Here is a 16113-nt window from a genome sequence, read left to right as displayed (position 1 = left end):
TTCTGTCTTTTCTCGCTCTGGATTTTAGAAGAGGATGATTCTCTGTCCCTGGTGAAGGACAACAGCCACAATAGCAGCTTTGAGCTTACAGGATCCATGATCACCTCCTACCAGCCAGTCAATCACCAGCGTTCCTCAGCTAGAGGTGTTTCAAATTCATCTATTTTTCGCTCACCTTCTCCCTGCCACTTTAGACCCAGCTTCCTCGGATCTGCCTCTAAGGTAAGATTGAAATTGTCAGGGGCTTGCATTCTTCTATAAATATTCTCATTTCAACCTAATTGATGAAAGATCCTCAGTTTTACTGTTATGCTTCATTCAGGTTGGTATGTTGTTTATTTGGGATAAAGTGGCTTCATTTGCCTTTTGTCTTTTTCCCCACCAGAGTTCGGGTAAACTGTCCGAGCCATCTCTCTGCCTCCCTGTTGAGGACTCCCAAGACCTCTATGCACCTACTTCCCCAAGTGCAGATTCAGGCCCCCTTGGTGGAGCAGTCTCTGGCCCTGGCCTGGGAGGAGATTCAGAAGGTCGCTTTTCTCTGGAAGATGATGCCAATTCGCAGTTGCTAGATGCAGATGGCTTCCTGAATGTTGGGCCTCGTCCTGGTGCACCTCCATCCCACAAAAGACAGTTGATCCTCGACAGCCTGGATGAAAATGCAATGGATGCCAACATGGGGGAACTACTAGGGTTGTGCTCAGGTGTTTTTGGGACAGCTGAGAGCCGCTCAAATAGGGGTGGAGGCCTCGGATCAACCCAGGAGAATGAGCTGCTGGGTTTGTGCTCTGGAGCATTTCCTCCAACACAGGCAGGAAAAGAACAAAGGGACACCGAGAAGAGTAAAGAAGGCGAAGATGATGGAGATTCTGACAATACTATGGATCAGCTGCTGGGGTTGTGTTCGGGCAAATTCCCCAGTCCAGGTGAGACTGTATGCTGTCCCCTCTCTTTTCTGTGATAACACATGTTCTGTGTATTTAAAAGATCAAGGTCAAAATCACCTTAAAAAAAAATGCTTTTCCAGACTTCTATTATCTAATAATTGATCCAGCTGTGCTTACTGAAAAGCTAAAGATTGTGTAGAAACATAATAGGCAATTTGTCACTAAGGCCAGGAAACTATGAGTAAAATCAAGGATCTAGACTTAAGATGACTATCTTATGAAGCGTTTACACCCTTTTTGTTTCAAGATTGTGGAAACATTTCTAATGGTTTCTGTTTGTTCTTTACCGATGAAGGTTTAAGCGGATTCACATTTTGATTTTTGCGGTTCTAAAATATCTCCTTTACTACCAACTTTAGGTTCTGCTCAGACGGCTTCACCAGCACAAGACAGGTACAGCACATAGATCTGTCATAATCTAAACATTAATATTTACATCGGATTTTAAGTACAGTTATTTAGTTCTAACTGCATCCTCATGTGCCTGCTTCCCCCTTTGTGCTCAGTGCCCCACCTCACCTTTGCAAGAAAAGCATTAAAGCTACTTTAAGTGTTATATTTACCGTTTGCAATGTACCATTCTCAAAGTGATATCTCTGTGTAAAGAAAAATGGAGCCAGAAGAAGAGGAACAGGAAGAGGAAGAAGACTGCGAGTTTCGGCTTCTGTCAGATGTGGAAAGTCATAGTGAGCAGGTAAGATCTCAGTGTGTGTTAGGTACAAAAGTGTCACCTAATGTACAAACACACTGAATTTATATTTTAATTACGCGCACTAGAAGTATAATATGTCTTTATAGGAGGACAGTGATGAAGATGGTGAAGAAGAAAGGGAGGAGGCAGATAGTGAGCAAGAGGACAATGACATTGAAGAAGAGGAGATGCAGGGTGTGTTTGCACCACACCAGGTCAAGAAAAAAAAGAAAATGTAAGTGAAATCAATTCGTATTGCACATTTCTTTTTTTATGTAATGGAATAAAATAGTCCTCGTTGTTGCGAAGGTTTTCATTGCTTTTTTGCATCCTGTTCTTAGGCGTTTGGCTGACTACCTGGAGTCCGAGGCTGAGCTCTCAGGCAGCGACGATGGCAGCGACGATGAAGAAGGTGACAGAGGGAGTGAATATGAGGAAGAGGAGCTTCTTGAAGACCTTCCCTCTGATGAGGAGCTGCAGAACCAGGTCAACAAGATCCATATGTAAGTAACCATATGTTAAACAGTTTGAATTATATTGATATGCAATATTCAAGTCTGTTTTATTAAACACGGTTTCTTATATTTCACGACTAAAATGCACTTACACAGTGAGTCCCTTTAGATTGGCTTCTCATAGTTTTAATCTCCCGTAGAAAAACTTGTATTACTACTGCAATTTGGATTCTTTAATTCATTTTCTGTATATTTAATTTAAAGGAAGCATATACTAGATGATGACAAGCGTCGCCTGAGGCTCTATCAAGAGCGCTACCTGGCTGATGGGGATCTGCACTCTGATGGGCCAGGACGCGCTCGCCGCTTCCGCTGGAAAAACATTGGTAAGTTTACAGGCTGGAAATAAATCGCCTTGAGTAATGTGCAAATAATGTTTTGGTTTTATTTTCTTTCTTTTTTTTTTTTTTAAATGCCTACCTACATACGAACTATCTTCATGTGTACCTTTTAAGAGTTACAGTTTAGGTTCTATAAATCTAACTAAAATATCTTCCAGTGTTGTTACTCTGCTTCCTTTTGAATCTTTCCTGCAGACTATGATTTCAACATGGACAGGATGGAAGCAGGGGGTGAAGAAGAGGATGAAGAAGATGAAGCTACTGATCAGAGTGAGGTCCAGAGGAGGAAGGAGAGACTGGAGAGAGAGCAGTGGCTCAAAGAACAGGTACGTGTGTGTGTTATGTAAAATGCAGGTTGAAGACATTGTCCTTAGCAATTACCCTTTTAAAAGCAAGCTGATGATTGAATGCTGTTGTTTTCTCCTTATTTGATAAACAGAAATCCAAGAAAGGGGGAGATGTGGATGCCGACGATGATCATATTGGAGAGGAAGACAGTCACTTTATGAAGTTGGCCAAAAAATTAACGGCCAAGACTCTGCAGAGAAAAGGTTGGTCTGTGATCATAAAAACACCCATATGGACATTTGTTCAGCATAATTAGTCTTTAAAGGCATAAAAGTACAAGGAAACAAAACTCTGAAACACGGTTAGGGTAAAAAAAAAAAAAAAATGTAAACATGCTAGGATTACATCTCTGCACCTTTGAACTACTTTCAATCTTCTTAAGATTAATTTGCTTGAACTGCAGAAATCCTGGACATGATGAGAGACTGGGCAGTTTTACCAGCTACACTCGGTTTATTGCAACAAACTAATACTTTAAACTTTTTAACCAGAACCACCAATCGCGCCTCAGCCAGAAAAGAAGACTTCGTCAGCTCTGAATCCTTTCGAGAGACCCTCGCAACCCTTACAGGTAAGTTAATAGCGAATCTTGATTTGTTTTGCTTTCTCTATCATATTACTGGTGCAGCTGCAGCTCACAATGTTCATTTGACTTGTAGGTGAAATTGTAGCTCTTGTGTAACAATTGGGTTTCACCAAAACTCATTCTCTACAAATCTCTTGGTTCTGGCTGAACCAATTCAGGAAGCTTATTTATTAGGATCTATTAGGCAGTAATTTGATTGCATTATTATTTTAGCAAACTGAACATTTTTAACACGGATACTGTGACTGAGCAGTGAGTCGATGTTGGTTTCTTCATTGCATATTCTCTGTGGTCTGTACACGGTCAACTTAAGATTTAGGCTTTATTCATTTGTTCCAGGTGAGGAGAGGTTCACTACTGAGTCAGCCTCGCTCCGTCCTCCAAAAACTGGCTTCGATCTCTGAGGGGAATCCTCTGGCACCCAGAAACAGCCGAGGATTTCTCTTTCAAACGCTCTCTCCTGAGAAAGACCACTCAACTTCAGACGCTCCAAAGAAACAGGTGAAATATTTAAACGACCCTGTGCAGTTTAGCTTAAATAATATTTCAGTTGGCTAAAAACAGTAACAAACAGAGTGTTATTATAAGAATGCTTGATGAGTACTACTAATGATTACTTCTTCACATTCATATTGTTTCTCTTGTATTGTGTTTTTTTTTTTTTTTTTTTTTTTTTTTTTTTTTTTAACATATATAAAAAGAAAAAAGAAATTTAGTAAATCCCATACTGGCAAATCAACATGCGGACAATGATCCGCTGTGGTGACCCTGAACTCGCATGATAAGCTGAAAAGACAAAAATGTATATATACCTCATCAACATGTACACACATCAAAGATGTGCATAGGGTGTACACATGGGTTTTTTTTATATTCTGCAAGGTTGCTCAAAAGAAGATATTTGAAGTTGCTCTACATTAGACTGTTTTTTGGGAACAGTGTCTCCTTATCTGATAAAAAATCTCTAAGGACAGAGGATGTCGTCATACAGCACCAATTCAAAAAATTTGGGAGGATGTGATGATGGCAAATCTCATCAACCCATATTTTATTCACAATTTAAATATACAACATATCAGATGTTGAAACTGAGACATTTGACCATGTCATGACCTTGTCCCTTGCACACAGTTTCCTCTTTATTCTCTGAATCTTTTGATGATATTATATACTGTAGATGGTGGGATCTTCAAAGTCGTCACAATTTTACGTTTAACATTTTTCTGAAATTGTTCCACAATGTTTTGGGCAGTATCAATTCTTGTATGACGTGTTTTTATGACAGTGGAATTCATTAAATAAATAAATTCATTGTGATTTTACAAATTATAACTGAATGAAAACTGAATTGAATGGAGCTGTAACTTCTGCCATCCAGCACAATTTCATACTGTGCGGATTTGGGTTTTGGAGCAAACCCAAAGTCTCATTTATCTACTTGTGATTTCTAACAGCAGTATTTTAGGAATAAAATCTGACACCATGTAGCCAAAGGTTACTGACTAATGAGCATCCATCAAGGTTAATGATGACTGTCATCAGAAATGGATAAATAATCTCTGAAACAGATGTTTGTGATGAAGCAGGCAATTTTAATTGCTTTGAAGGTTTAAATTTATGGATTTAATTTTTTTTGCCTCCCTAATAGAGTTTGTTATAAAGTGCCCGTTCATATCTCTAACCCTATCTAACCCTTCTAGAATAAGCACAGGAACAAAATACTTTCCAATCATTTTGGAGCAACTCCTCTGTGTGAAGCTAGTCCAACTGGTTTTTGTTGCTGTATTCTACATTTAAAACGCTAGGTGGCACCAAACCCCACAGTGCTTACAGCAGCTACTTTGAAAGGATGAGCTTTAGAACTTGTTTGTTTGTCATGTGCCCACATGAACACTGCTAGAGTTCTTGGTTCCTCTAGTTTATACTGACCATGAATTCATCTTTTTCTTTCAATTTAGGTGATGGTGGAAAATCCAGTCTTTTTTTTTTTTTGTTCAATGTATTTAAATTTGTATCTGAAGCTTAGTCTTTTAGTTTAAAAACCCGCTTGGTCCTTGCTCAGGGTTTCTGCACCACAAAGTTTTTAACGTTTACAATTGTTGTATTGTACAGCAGTCCCAGGCAGTGCCAGGAAATTATTTAACTTTGGCTGTGTTTGTTCCACAGATTCAGAAGAAACGGGGACCGGTGGGCGCTGTGAACCCAACAGCCAAGAGGGTCTGCATAGAGAACAAACCTGCTGGGCTGACTAAAGGCCCCCAAAGAAGCATCTTCAGCTTCCTGGACCACTGAGCTCACAGTACACTAAATGGAAAAATAACCAAACATGTTCAGTATTTCACCAGCGCCCGAGGGATGGAAAATGAAGGTGGCAAAGGTATCACTTACAAATGGAGTTTTTACATGTTTACATGGCCTTACAACGGCAAACTGAAGGACACAAGTGAAGCATCATCGATGTTTAACTTTCTCTGCTTGTGTGTCTGAATTTATATTTAAGTCATCAGTGACAATAATCCTTCACCTCGTACCTGACTTAGTTTGGACCACTTGATTCAGGTACATTTGAAAATGTTTTATTATGTAAATAGGATTGATTTTTGTTTTTACTGGTTAGGGACTTTTAAATGATGATTTGTGTATTTGTTTTAATTTGTAAATAAAAGTGTATTTTAAGACTCTTGCTCTGTTTACTTCAGCCAGCCTCAATGTTGCTGTGCAGTTCAAGCCAATATGTGTTTAGTGTTATTTCTAATGTGTAAATTCCTGTCACTGTATCGTGGTGGACTTACTGTACATTATGTTAGTCTCTCAAATGTTTGTCTTGCAGTTGACAAAGAATGACAGTTGAAATTACTTGCTTTCATTTAAACTCTTAACATCTGTTTTATTTTTTAAAAAATTACCTCAGTGTACATAAAATGTTTTAGAAGAACTTTTGAAAACAATTGGAGTATTATAGGAAGTATTGAGAGCAATAAAGGCTGCTTATAAAGCTTGAGTTACAGCATGGACACATACACAGTACATGATGATGATGATGATGTTAATGATGATGATAATGCACCTATGTGTCTGATGGCAGTGGCCAGAGGCTCTGAAGTTGTAGTTAATGTTTCAACAACCACAAGAAGGTGCAAAATTACTCGAATGTAGAGAAACGACAATCTGAAAAAGTTTATAACGGGCCCAAAATAACCAAAAACAGATGAAACTAACAAAATGAGAAAATGCAGGCTATTTTCTAAAAACTGACCGTAAATATTCAAAAAGACATTAAACAGACATCTGAAATTAGACAGAACGACAGAAATAGAGAAAACCATCCCAAAGAAATAAAAAGGCCACTCCTATCAAGATATTTCATTTTGTAATGACTTTGATGAGGGGACAAGTGGACCCAAACCATGCCAGCAAACTGCCTCTGGATCTGTGCACTGTAGGGGGGTCAAGGATTCAGGATTTTTCTTTTAACTGGTCAGCAGCTGAGGTTTCCCGCAGGTTTCTGATGATGTCACCACTTCAACAGTGTAAAGCTAATGATTTCTACTGTAACACCCAAGAGGCAATAAGAAATTAGCTTTCATTTGTGATTATTTTGAGAGGGACACTGTACATGTCCAGTCACATATTCGTGTCTCTGCCTGTCCTCTGAAAATCTCCACACTTTTGGCTCAGTATTTTACTTTTTCTTCCCGGTTCAAAGCCTAAATTGCAGTTTAGAGACTAATGATTTGCTGAGAGGATAATAATAGGCCGGCATTAAAAGTACTGTCTTCTAACGAGCCCTTGCATTTCTCTCCATCTCATTAGTAGCCACGGTGATTAGGAAGAGGTCCTGGGGTTAGCAGTAGGCACAGGAGACCCCATTACACACCATTAGAGGCCGACACCAGGAGGGTCTGAAATGAACCACATGGTGGGTCCTGCCTACGGCGAGCTGCTGTACCTGCGCGAAGGCCGACACAATCCTGATGTTGCAAAGAGGAGACGTTTGTGTCAAGTCTTAAAAACACACCTGGATTTCTTTAATATATTTACGGCCGGGAGTCTTTGGGCGAATGATTTGATAGATTTAATTGTTGAGCTGCATCTATCATTACTTTTGAGCCATTATGATGCAATTAATCGAGATAAAGACATGATTCCAAATCCTAAGGGTCTGTTTGCAGGGTCAAGAAATTAAATCTAATTAGAATTTAATAGGAGTAATCTCTGCAAGTTGCAGAGTTAATTCAGCCTTGGCATGGTTCTTATTTTTAATTTTCTTTCTCTGCATCAACACCATATTTGCTACTTGCAACCGAATTTCACAACTTTGTTTAACCCCTGAGAGGGATATATGAGGTCAGCGCAGTAAAGCCAACCCCCCACCCCCGAACTCCCAATTCACACCATACTTGAAAGAGGAGGAAGGTTACATGTTTTGGCATCGGGGCCCAGCTTCTAAATATCTAGAGGACACGGATCTGGCTTTTTTCAGATTATGAGGAGGAGAAAGGGCAGAGGGTGGAATAATTGAAGAGAAACATGAGCTGTAGCACCCAAGGGTTATTGTGCGTTTGTGTCATGACGTACGCACTGTATGTGTGTGTCTACTCACATCTATGCCTAAAATAACTGTGTATTATTAGTGTGCAAAGCGACCCCCGTGCTGGATTAGTGGTTCAATTTAGCACGTCTTGACTGGTTTGCCTGATTTTTGGCTGTGAGCTCAAAGTCCAGCAGGCTTCTCTTTACAGTCCCTGTGAATCTCAGCACCGAGGATCTGACAGAGTAGCCCGTGGGGGCTGCTGGCCGCCCTCGGCCACTGTCACGGCCAAGACTGGTGCTGGAGCAGACATGCGGCTGAACTGAGGGAAGTGGGTCATGGCGCTGCAGGCTGTGCACAATTCAGGCAAGGTCTTTTTATGCGCAAGGTAAGTCATGCTCCTTTTTTTACTCTCTCTGTGTCAAATGGAGAGAGGGTGGTCAGAGTTAACATTACAATAATCTCTGCTCCCTCAGGAGGCCTCACACGCGACCCTGAGTCCTCCGAGTGCAGACTATCTCTCGTTCCATCGGTGTCCTCTATAGTTGTCTTTTGTAACTTGAGTTTTTCTTTTTTATTTAGAGAGAGAGAGATGATTTTGCGTGTGACAAGGCCTTGGGCGGACGGCTATGTTTGATGTATTTTTTATGTGCTTAGGCTACAAGTGAACGATGGGGAGGAGGAGGAGGGGGAGGGAGGGAGGACGCCTGGAGCTGATGCACTTGAATGGGGATGTTGTTGAAGGATAAAAGGGGGAGAGGATAGAGATAGAAGTGTGTGTGTGTGTGTGTGTGTAAGGAGAGAGGGGTGGCGCAAGGTTTTCTTTTCTGCCGCCAGCGATGACATATCAGGGGGGATGAGATGCAGAGAGGAGAGAGTGAACACTTGTTAAGTCTGTCTGATGTAGCTTCCCCAATACCACACACACCTCCAGAAGACACACTTGCACACACACACACACCTAATTGCACTTAAAACTAAAAGACTAAAAATCACAAAAGGCACCAGTTTGGAGTAAATCACACTGCAACAAATCTTGTAGTTATGTTTGTCGTCGGTGTTGAATTTTGCGTAGCCTTTTGTTTGCCTTAAACAGCCAAAACTGTAGAGATTGGATATGATTATTTTCTTTCGAATACATTCTCCAACACTCTGTATTATGCTTTATTATCAGCTTCAAGAGGATATTGTTCAGTGTCTAACTAGAAGATTTGGGGTTTTACTGTTCTTGTGAATGCTGTGTTTATTATAAATTCACAGAGACCCCCCCCATCCATTTCCCAGGATACTTTTCAACAGCCAGCAGCAGATGGGCATGGCCTTGCTAGTTGAATTCAATAGCTAGTTAGAGAAAGAAACAGAGATTGCAATATAACAGGGATGAGCCGACAAAGTGAGGGATAAACAGCGACTGATAGAAAGGGACAAATGAATAATCAAACCTCAGACCAAAAATAGGGAGGAAAACGAGAAAGAGTCCAGAGACAGAAATCAGGCAAAACAGGAAAGTGGGGGATGGAAACAGGACGGCACAATGTCCAGGAACATCAAACAAACTGGCCGGGAACTGTGGGGAAAGCCAGGTTCAAATAATCAGCGTTGATGATGTGTGCTAAAGTCACAGAAGAGGAAGAAGTAGAGAGACAGGAAGACAGGAAGTAGGTCTGATGGGCTACAAAATAAAAGCTGTAAACAGGAAGTGAAGCTAGGAAAAAAAAGGGAGATACTGAACCCAGGGACCAGGATTGTGACAATTCTGGCCACAAAACAGTGAAATACAGTGAAATACAGTGAATTACAGTCGGCAAAACATGTTTTTGAGTAAAGTGGATTTTTCAAACCCAAATTTTTGTACTTTTATGTTACAGAAAAAAATATCTATTAAAATATTTTTATATTAACATATATACACTTGGAGGGCCTGGGGGCTCAGTGGTAGAGCATTGGGTTGGGATGCAGACCCATCCCACCCCACCAGCTGCGGCCCACAAAAGGCAAACTTGGTGCTGGTCCCGAGCCCAGATAAAATGGGAGGGTTTTATGCAGGAAGGGCATTTCACTTTGACGACCCCTGAAGGGACAAGCCGAAATCTGTTGACATATAAAACATATACACTTATATGTCACTTTATTGAATGAATGTCCCACGAATGAGGTGATATATATATATATATATATATATATATATATATGAAGGCAAACACACACATATATATATATATATATATATTCCTCTGTTTTGATTAAGAGTTAGTTTAGAGTTAGTTTCTTTTAAAAACATAGTTTGCTAAATTTCCAGTTTAATCCTGTTTTTTTTTTTTTGTTGTTGTTTATTAATTGTAGATAAAGAAAATTGCAGATTTTCATATTTGTCTGCTAAAGGCTAAAACTTTCTCCTCTGTGCTCTGCTAAGATGTGTAAGACATATGAGCATATTTTTGACATGTTTAGAGGCAGTCGTGGTCCGATGTGCAAATTGCAAGAGGAGTTTTTTGTCCAAGACACGTAGACATTGATGGATTTATATAATGGAGGAGAAGGAGTGGGTGTCATTTTAAGATGCTCTACAGTCCAATGTAGCTTAATATTATTATAAGAAGAGTAGTCTAATGTCTTGAGATATATCTGAGGGGAAGTGCATTTACTCAAGTACTGCACAATTATTAGGTACTGTAACTGTACATTATTCTATGTTACCTTTACTCCACCGCAGTTTAGGGGGGAATATTGCCCTTTTTACCCCACTACATTTCTGTGACAGCTGTAGTCAGGTACTAGTTACTTTTTGTGCATGTTGAATCTTAATAAAAATATAATCAAATGAACATGTATTATTATGAACCAATCACCTTTCAGTACATAAAGTGGATAAATCAGCATCACCTTTGCAGTTTACTAGAGTATTTCCTTGCTATAATTTTCACCTCTGAAAGTTTGCATAACAACTTTTGCCTGATAAACCAAAGTGTAAAACTGGTCTAAATCTGGATTTTGTTGACCACAGAGTTCAGCAAACAAAGTGTGATTTCTGCTTCCCAAGGGCAAAACTAAGCACAGCCTGCTCCTTTTCTGAGGCACAGAGGAATGGAACTGGTCTTGTGGCGTCCACTTTAAGTAACTATGCTTTAGACACTGACATTTTGTTTTCTAAATGTTGGTGGAAACGTTAAGCTATTCATCTCTTCATCTTGCTTTTTGTTGTAACACAGAAACACTGAGACCCTGTGGAGAGTTCTAATACAAAGATTGGATTTTTGGCCAAAAGGTTGTATGAACTGTATGTACTCGGATCCTTAGACTACCTTTCATGTGGCTGTAGGTGTAGTCGTGATACTGTAGGCCTGTTGCTACACTAAGAGCACTGCCATCCACGTCCTCACATTGTTCCTACTCCTGCTCCACGGCTTCCCTTTCAGCTCCAGTCCCAGCCCAGTTTCGGAAGTGCCATTACTCAGCCGGTCCTTTATTTCCCAGAACCACAGTGGCACGGAGAGGATGGGAGGAGGAGGAGGAGGAGGAGGAGAGGAAGAGGAAGATAAACATCGGAGGAGGGGGAGAGTTGGGAGGGTGCAGTGCCCAGCTTCTCCACCGAAGAGAAAACCAGATAAAAAGAGAAAAAAAAGGTAAGAACAAACCACAACATCATGCAAATATATTCACACAGCTCGGTGTCAGTCAATTGACTTATGTAAGCGGCAAATAAGAGATGGAAGGAAGGCTATGAGGGTGTTTCTGGGAAAGGACAGAGAGGAGACAGCACTGATGGGGTGAGCGTTACATAACGCATCGCAGATAAGCCTCGATGTTCCCGTTTTGCTGCCTGTTTGTCTAATTTTGTCGCTGGCCGTGGCTGAGTTAGGATGAAAAACGAGCCTATGTTGGATTTTTGTTGCCTTACGCGCATCACAAAGCTGTAAACAGGCCAATTTATTTTCCGCTTTCCGTCGACCTGCGTGCAAAAAACAAGCAGCGGCGAGACCATGTTGGTATTTTCATCTTTTTCCATCGCATTAACAGCGTTGCTTTACGCACACAGATGTATTAATGGAAACCTATTGCTATGCATGCTGCAATTTTTTAAATAATAATTCACATTGTAATGCATTTTACATTTGAGTTGTGGTGCCATAAATATGTCAATTAAGCAAAGATAATCCGTTTTTTCCCCTCGCATAAAGCGTCAAACATCGGTCCGTCTGCGACATGCGCGCTCCCGACTGTCGTCCCACAGTCGTCGTCCTTCAGCACCACGTGTACGCGCCTGCACAGGAGAGGAAGGGGATTGATTGACAGCAGCCTGAAGTCAGGATTAGAGAAATTTCCATTCTGAGGAGACATGTAAATATTTGATGCTAATAGAAGTGGAGTGCGCAGACCAGCCTGTAGTTATAGACATAAACAAGGAGTTTGGTGCGACCCAGGAGTGTGTGTGTGTGTGTGTGTGTGTGTGTGTGTGTGTGTGTGTGTGTGTGTGTGTGTGTGTTTGGGTGCGGTGGATTTAATTTTCCTCTTTTCCTCTGTTTTATTGTTACTTTCCTCCTCCATGCTGACAGTTCTCCCACCATAGCTTTTCTGTCTGCTGATGAGTGCTTTATGCTGGGTTTGACTCCTGTCTATACACCAAAGTTCAGAGGCTGGAAATTTGCTTTATATCCATCACAGTAAACAAGCTTTATTTTGCTGTCAAAGTCGATTTGTCAAATCTCGATAACTCATAATGCAGTTGCGTGTTTAGAGAACTCCTCTTGGAAATGCCATTATCCAAGATTAGAGAGTTTATTACCAAACTCCATTGAATGAACAAGCTGTGTTTTGTTTGGAAATCAAACATGGGTTATCAGAAGGGGATCAGAACCCGACTGAGGGTGGGCCACCATCTGCCTTAACTGGCTTGGTCGAGTGGAGAGAAATGAAGAGGAGCAAGAAGCAAGAGCTATACACAGGATAGAGGGGAAGAAGGGGGGGACAGAGAGGATGGTTTGTTGCAGATGCAGGAACTCAAACTTACTTGTTTCTCTACAAAACAACTTTTTCATCTAAAAAAATGTCTAGGTTGATCACTTTCAAGAAACAAGAAGTTGCAAAAGGATGATTCTGACACAGCTTTTCAATACCAGGGGTTTGTACACATTTAGGTCGGTAACAAAAAGTTTGACACCCAGCCCGGTTTATTAGAGCAACATGCTGTTCGTGTATCTCAAGCAAATCTCTGCTAATGGATTTTTAACATTGTGAACTGAAACTTCTGTTGGCTTTGATAAAACACTTTCCCACATGCATTGGAATATAAGTGTTGGGGATCTGTGGTTTAGTGCTTGAGTGTTCTGCTTTTTGTTGTTTCAGTGAGTCTCAGTCGAGGTCAGTGATGCTTCACCATCAGGACCAACCTCTGAGCTCAGCCTATGGAGGGAAGGGAGGCACCAACCATAAATCTTCCTCTTCGCTCCAAAACAGGAGGTGTGATAAAGACAGCAACTTCAACTTCCTGCCAGGCAAAGACGACGAAAGCTTCACAAGCAACAGAGGAGGAGATGAGAACCGAAACCAGGTGCGTCCCCGTAACTTGGGCCCACTGGGTCGCGACCCTTCGAACTCCTCACTGTCTTCTGGGTTTCATCACACCTCAGGTCTCCTCTCACCACGATCCCGTCTGCCCTGCTGGAGCCCTCTGGAGCCTCTGCCCGAAATCGAGAGCGGGGATGATGGGTACGGTCGAGTTCCCCCTGACGGAGCTGAGGAAAGGAGGTTGGAGGGAGAGGAGGGGAAGATGATGATGAGTCAAAACAATGAGAAACAAAGAGAGAAAAGGGAGCTGCAGAGGAGGAAAGGCAGCGAAGGGTTCAGAGAAAGGGAGGAAGCAGAAGACGATGAAGAGCTGGACGATGGTGACGAATGGGGCGACAGCGACTCTGAGTCTGAGTTCAGCTGTCATTCCGGTGGAAGCGTGTCCTCCCTCAACATGGAGAGTGGAGGTGAAGGGATGCTCACGGGAGGCTGGGACCGCATCGGAGTTGGAGAACCAAAATCGAACCAGCAGGAAAGCGACCAGAGCAGAAATGGCAACAGAGAACCAGCTGAAAGACACAGAAGCTTCAGCCACAAATCGCTGACAGCAGGCACCCTGGGAAATGTTCTGGAGGAAGGAACAGAAGAACAGGATGAAGGCGATGACCAGTCTTCAGACTCAGATGGCGAGGTGCCAGAGCTGATGGACGCCGTGTGGACGCTGAGGGATCGCGAGCGCTTCAAGGCCCAGGAAATGGAGAAGCATCAGGTGCAGCTGACCATGTATCGCCGCTTGGCGCTGATCCGCTGGGTCCGCACCCTGCAGGGCCGCGTCCAGGAGCAGCAGAACCGCCTGCAGTCCAGCTTTGACGTCATCCTCACACACAGGAAGGAACTGCTGCGCATGGGCGCCGCTGCTGCCGTAGCCTCCGCCGCCGCTCCCACGGCGGCTGTCGGCCAGTCATAACCAGAGAGAGGCGAGGGAGGGACTGAAGCAGGAAACAGCTGAGTTTGCTTCTGTCCTATAATTGTTTCCCCTTAAATAAGACCGTGTCCCTCATCTCGTGTGACATTCTGAAGCTTCACACTCAAGCCAGAGCATCAGTAAATGTATCTGCCTCATCGTCATTCAAACTAAAAACCCGGCCCCTTGCACCAAACCAAAATGTGTGACAGATGTTTCTCGTGAGGTCAATAGGTGTTTTTATCAAATATGTTCTGTGTGTGTGTGTATGCTGTCGTTGTTTGTCATGACCCGTGTACAACAGTATTGGAAAACATCACAGATTTACCAGTGTTACAGATGATTTATACTCTGAGATGCTGTATATAATTATCGTAAATTAAAAGAAGAAATAAATTAGCTTATATCTGAATCCTTTTGTCTTTTTCTTTTGTGTGCACGTTCATCAAATCACACCTCTAATCACTTAATCTGAAAGAAAGGCCAAGAAGTTGGCTGATACAACCCAAGATTCATTCCAGATCAGCATGTTGATTTAGAGGAGAAGGTTTTATCAAATTCCCCTCACTGCAGATTTGACTGAAGAAGCACCTCTTTTATATTCTATAACTATAGTTGCTTTACTGGTCCCCTCGGGCAAATGACCTTTCAGCTCACAATTGGGTCTTTGTCAGCTAAACAAAGTTGGGTTTGTATCTGATCATCACACGGTGATGGGGACAGTGTGTTCTGCAGGGAGTGTGATAGCCGTGTGAGTCTCCATCGTTCTGGGCATGTCTGCCGCCGCGGGCACTCCGAGATCATCTGCGCTTTCAGTGTGTGTGTGTGTGTTCGTGTGTTCTGGGAGATACCAGTCGCATTGCCACCCTATAATCTCCATCCCGAGCTGAATCGTCGGGGTCTTCGTTGCGCAGGAGGCCCCCGGGGAGCCTGTCAGTCTGCGCCCCGGGGCCCTGCAGGTCCTATCCGGCCGCGGTGAACAGACGCGGGTCCGGTTGCGCGCAGGAGAGCCAAACCCCGGGGCGAGTTTGGGATAATCCCCGGCCATGCCTTCTAACTTACTCCCCGTTTATTTATTTTTTAAAGCTTATCGCCTCTCTTGGACGCAGGCATCGCAGTGAAAAAGTCTGAATCCATTTCCATATTGAGCCCTTGTTCTCTGGCTGAACGTTGATGTCGACGAGGAATCCGAGCTGAGCGGATAACGTGTTTACACCGGGGTAGTGATTTGTAAGCCACGGACAAACAGCCGCATAATAAAAAAAAAAACGACACAGAAAAAGGAACAAACATGTCTTTGATGGCGATTTTCTAAACCACCGAGACGCGATTTTCGTAACTCATGAGGCGCTGAGATAAATGAGCCTAAAAGCTGCAAGAGGCTCGAACCCACACACGGAAAGTGGTACCTGATAAGCTGCGCCTCAGGAAAAGTCTCAGAAAAAAATAATATTGCTGAAGGATCCGTGTTTCCACACTGAAATGTGCCCTGCTGGTGGGTATGTTTACTGAGAATAAAAATAAATGTGGCACTTTTTATTTTAGTGTTATAAAGTATCATTGGCTTGGCTGGCAAGTGAGTCATTTATTAAAAGCTAAATAAAAGCTTTTTTAATAAATTGATTTTGATCCAAATGTTCGTTTGCTAAAGGTCAGAGGTCAAACGGCTCCATTTGCTGATGAGACAA

The 16113-nt window shown here is 42.2% G+C and overlaps 2 protein-coding genes across 4 annotated transcripts in view; both read left to right on the top strand.

Annotated features, from left to right (window-relative positions):
- The window catches only part of LOC137122598 (claspin), a 13079-nt gene extending 6976 nt beyond the window's left edge, over positions 1-6103 (top strand). For both annotated transcript variants that reach the window (XM_067496123.1, XM_067496132.1), the window contains 12 exons: positions 29-222; positions 386-923; positions 1304-1337; positions 1551-1638; positions 1743-1870; positions 1977-2138; positions 2355-2476; positions 2687-2817; positions 2931-3042; positions 3331-3410; positions 3765-3926; positions 5592-6103. In XM_067496123.1, the coding sequence (XP_067352224.1) occupies positions 29-222; positions 386-923; positions 1304-1337; positions 1551-1638; positions 1743-1870; positions 1977-2138; positions 2355-2476; positions 2687-2817; positions 2931-3042; positions 3331-3410; positions 3765-3926; positions 5592-5717 (1877 nt within the window). In that variant the 3' untranslated portion in view covers positions 5718-6103. The remainder of the gene's footprint in view (positions 1-28; positions 223-385; positions 924-1303; positions 1338-1550; positions 1639-1742; positions 1871-1976; positions 2139-2354; positions 2477-2686; positions 2818-2930; positions 3043-3330; positions 3411-3764; positions 3927-5591) is intronic.
- Positions 6104-8279: 2176 nt separating this feature from the next.
- LOC137122337 (UPF0500 protein C1orf216 homolog) lies at positions 8280-14837 on the top strand. Of its 2 annotated transcripts, XM_067496102.1 has the most exons (3): positions 8280-8344; positions 11373-11579; positions 13300-14837. In XM_067496102.1, exons 1-3 carry the CDS (start codon positions 8295-8297, stop codon positions 14426-14428), a joined length of 1386 nt encoding a protein of 461 aa, XP_067352203.1. In that variant the 5' UTR covers positions 8280-8294; the 3' UTR covers positions 14429-14837. The 2 variants fall into 2 exon arrangements, with proteins under 2 accessions (XP_067352203.1, XP_067352212.1); XM_067496111.1 differs by lacking the exons at positions 8280-8344; positions 11373-11579 and adding an exon at positions 11586-11723.
- The last annotated feature ends 1276 nt before the right edge of the window (positions 14838-16113 follow it).

The sequence above is a fragment of the Channa argus genome, chromosome 1, assembly GCF_033026475.1.
Source record: "Channa argus isolate prfri chromosome 1, Channa argus male v1.0, whole genome shotgun sequence".
Taxonomy (NCBI): domain Eukaryota; kingdom Metazoa; phylum Chordata; class Actinopteri; order Anabantiformes; family Channidae; genus Channa; species Channa argus.
Note: the sequence above shows the minus strand (reverse complement) of the source record. Positions and strands in the feature narration are given on the sequence as shown.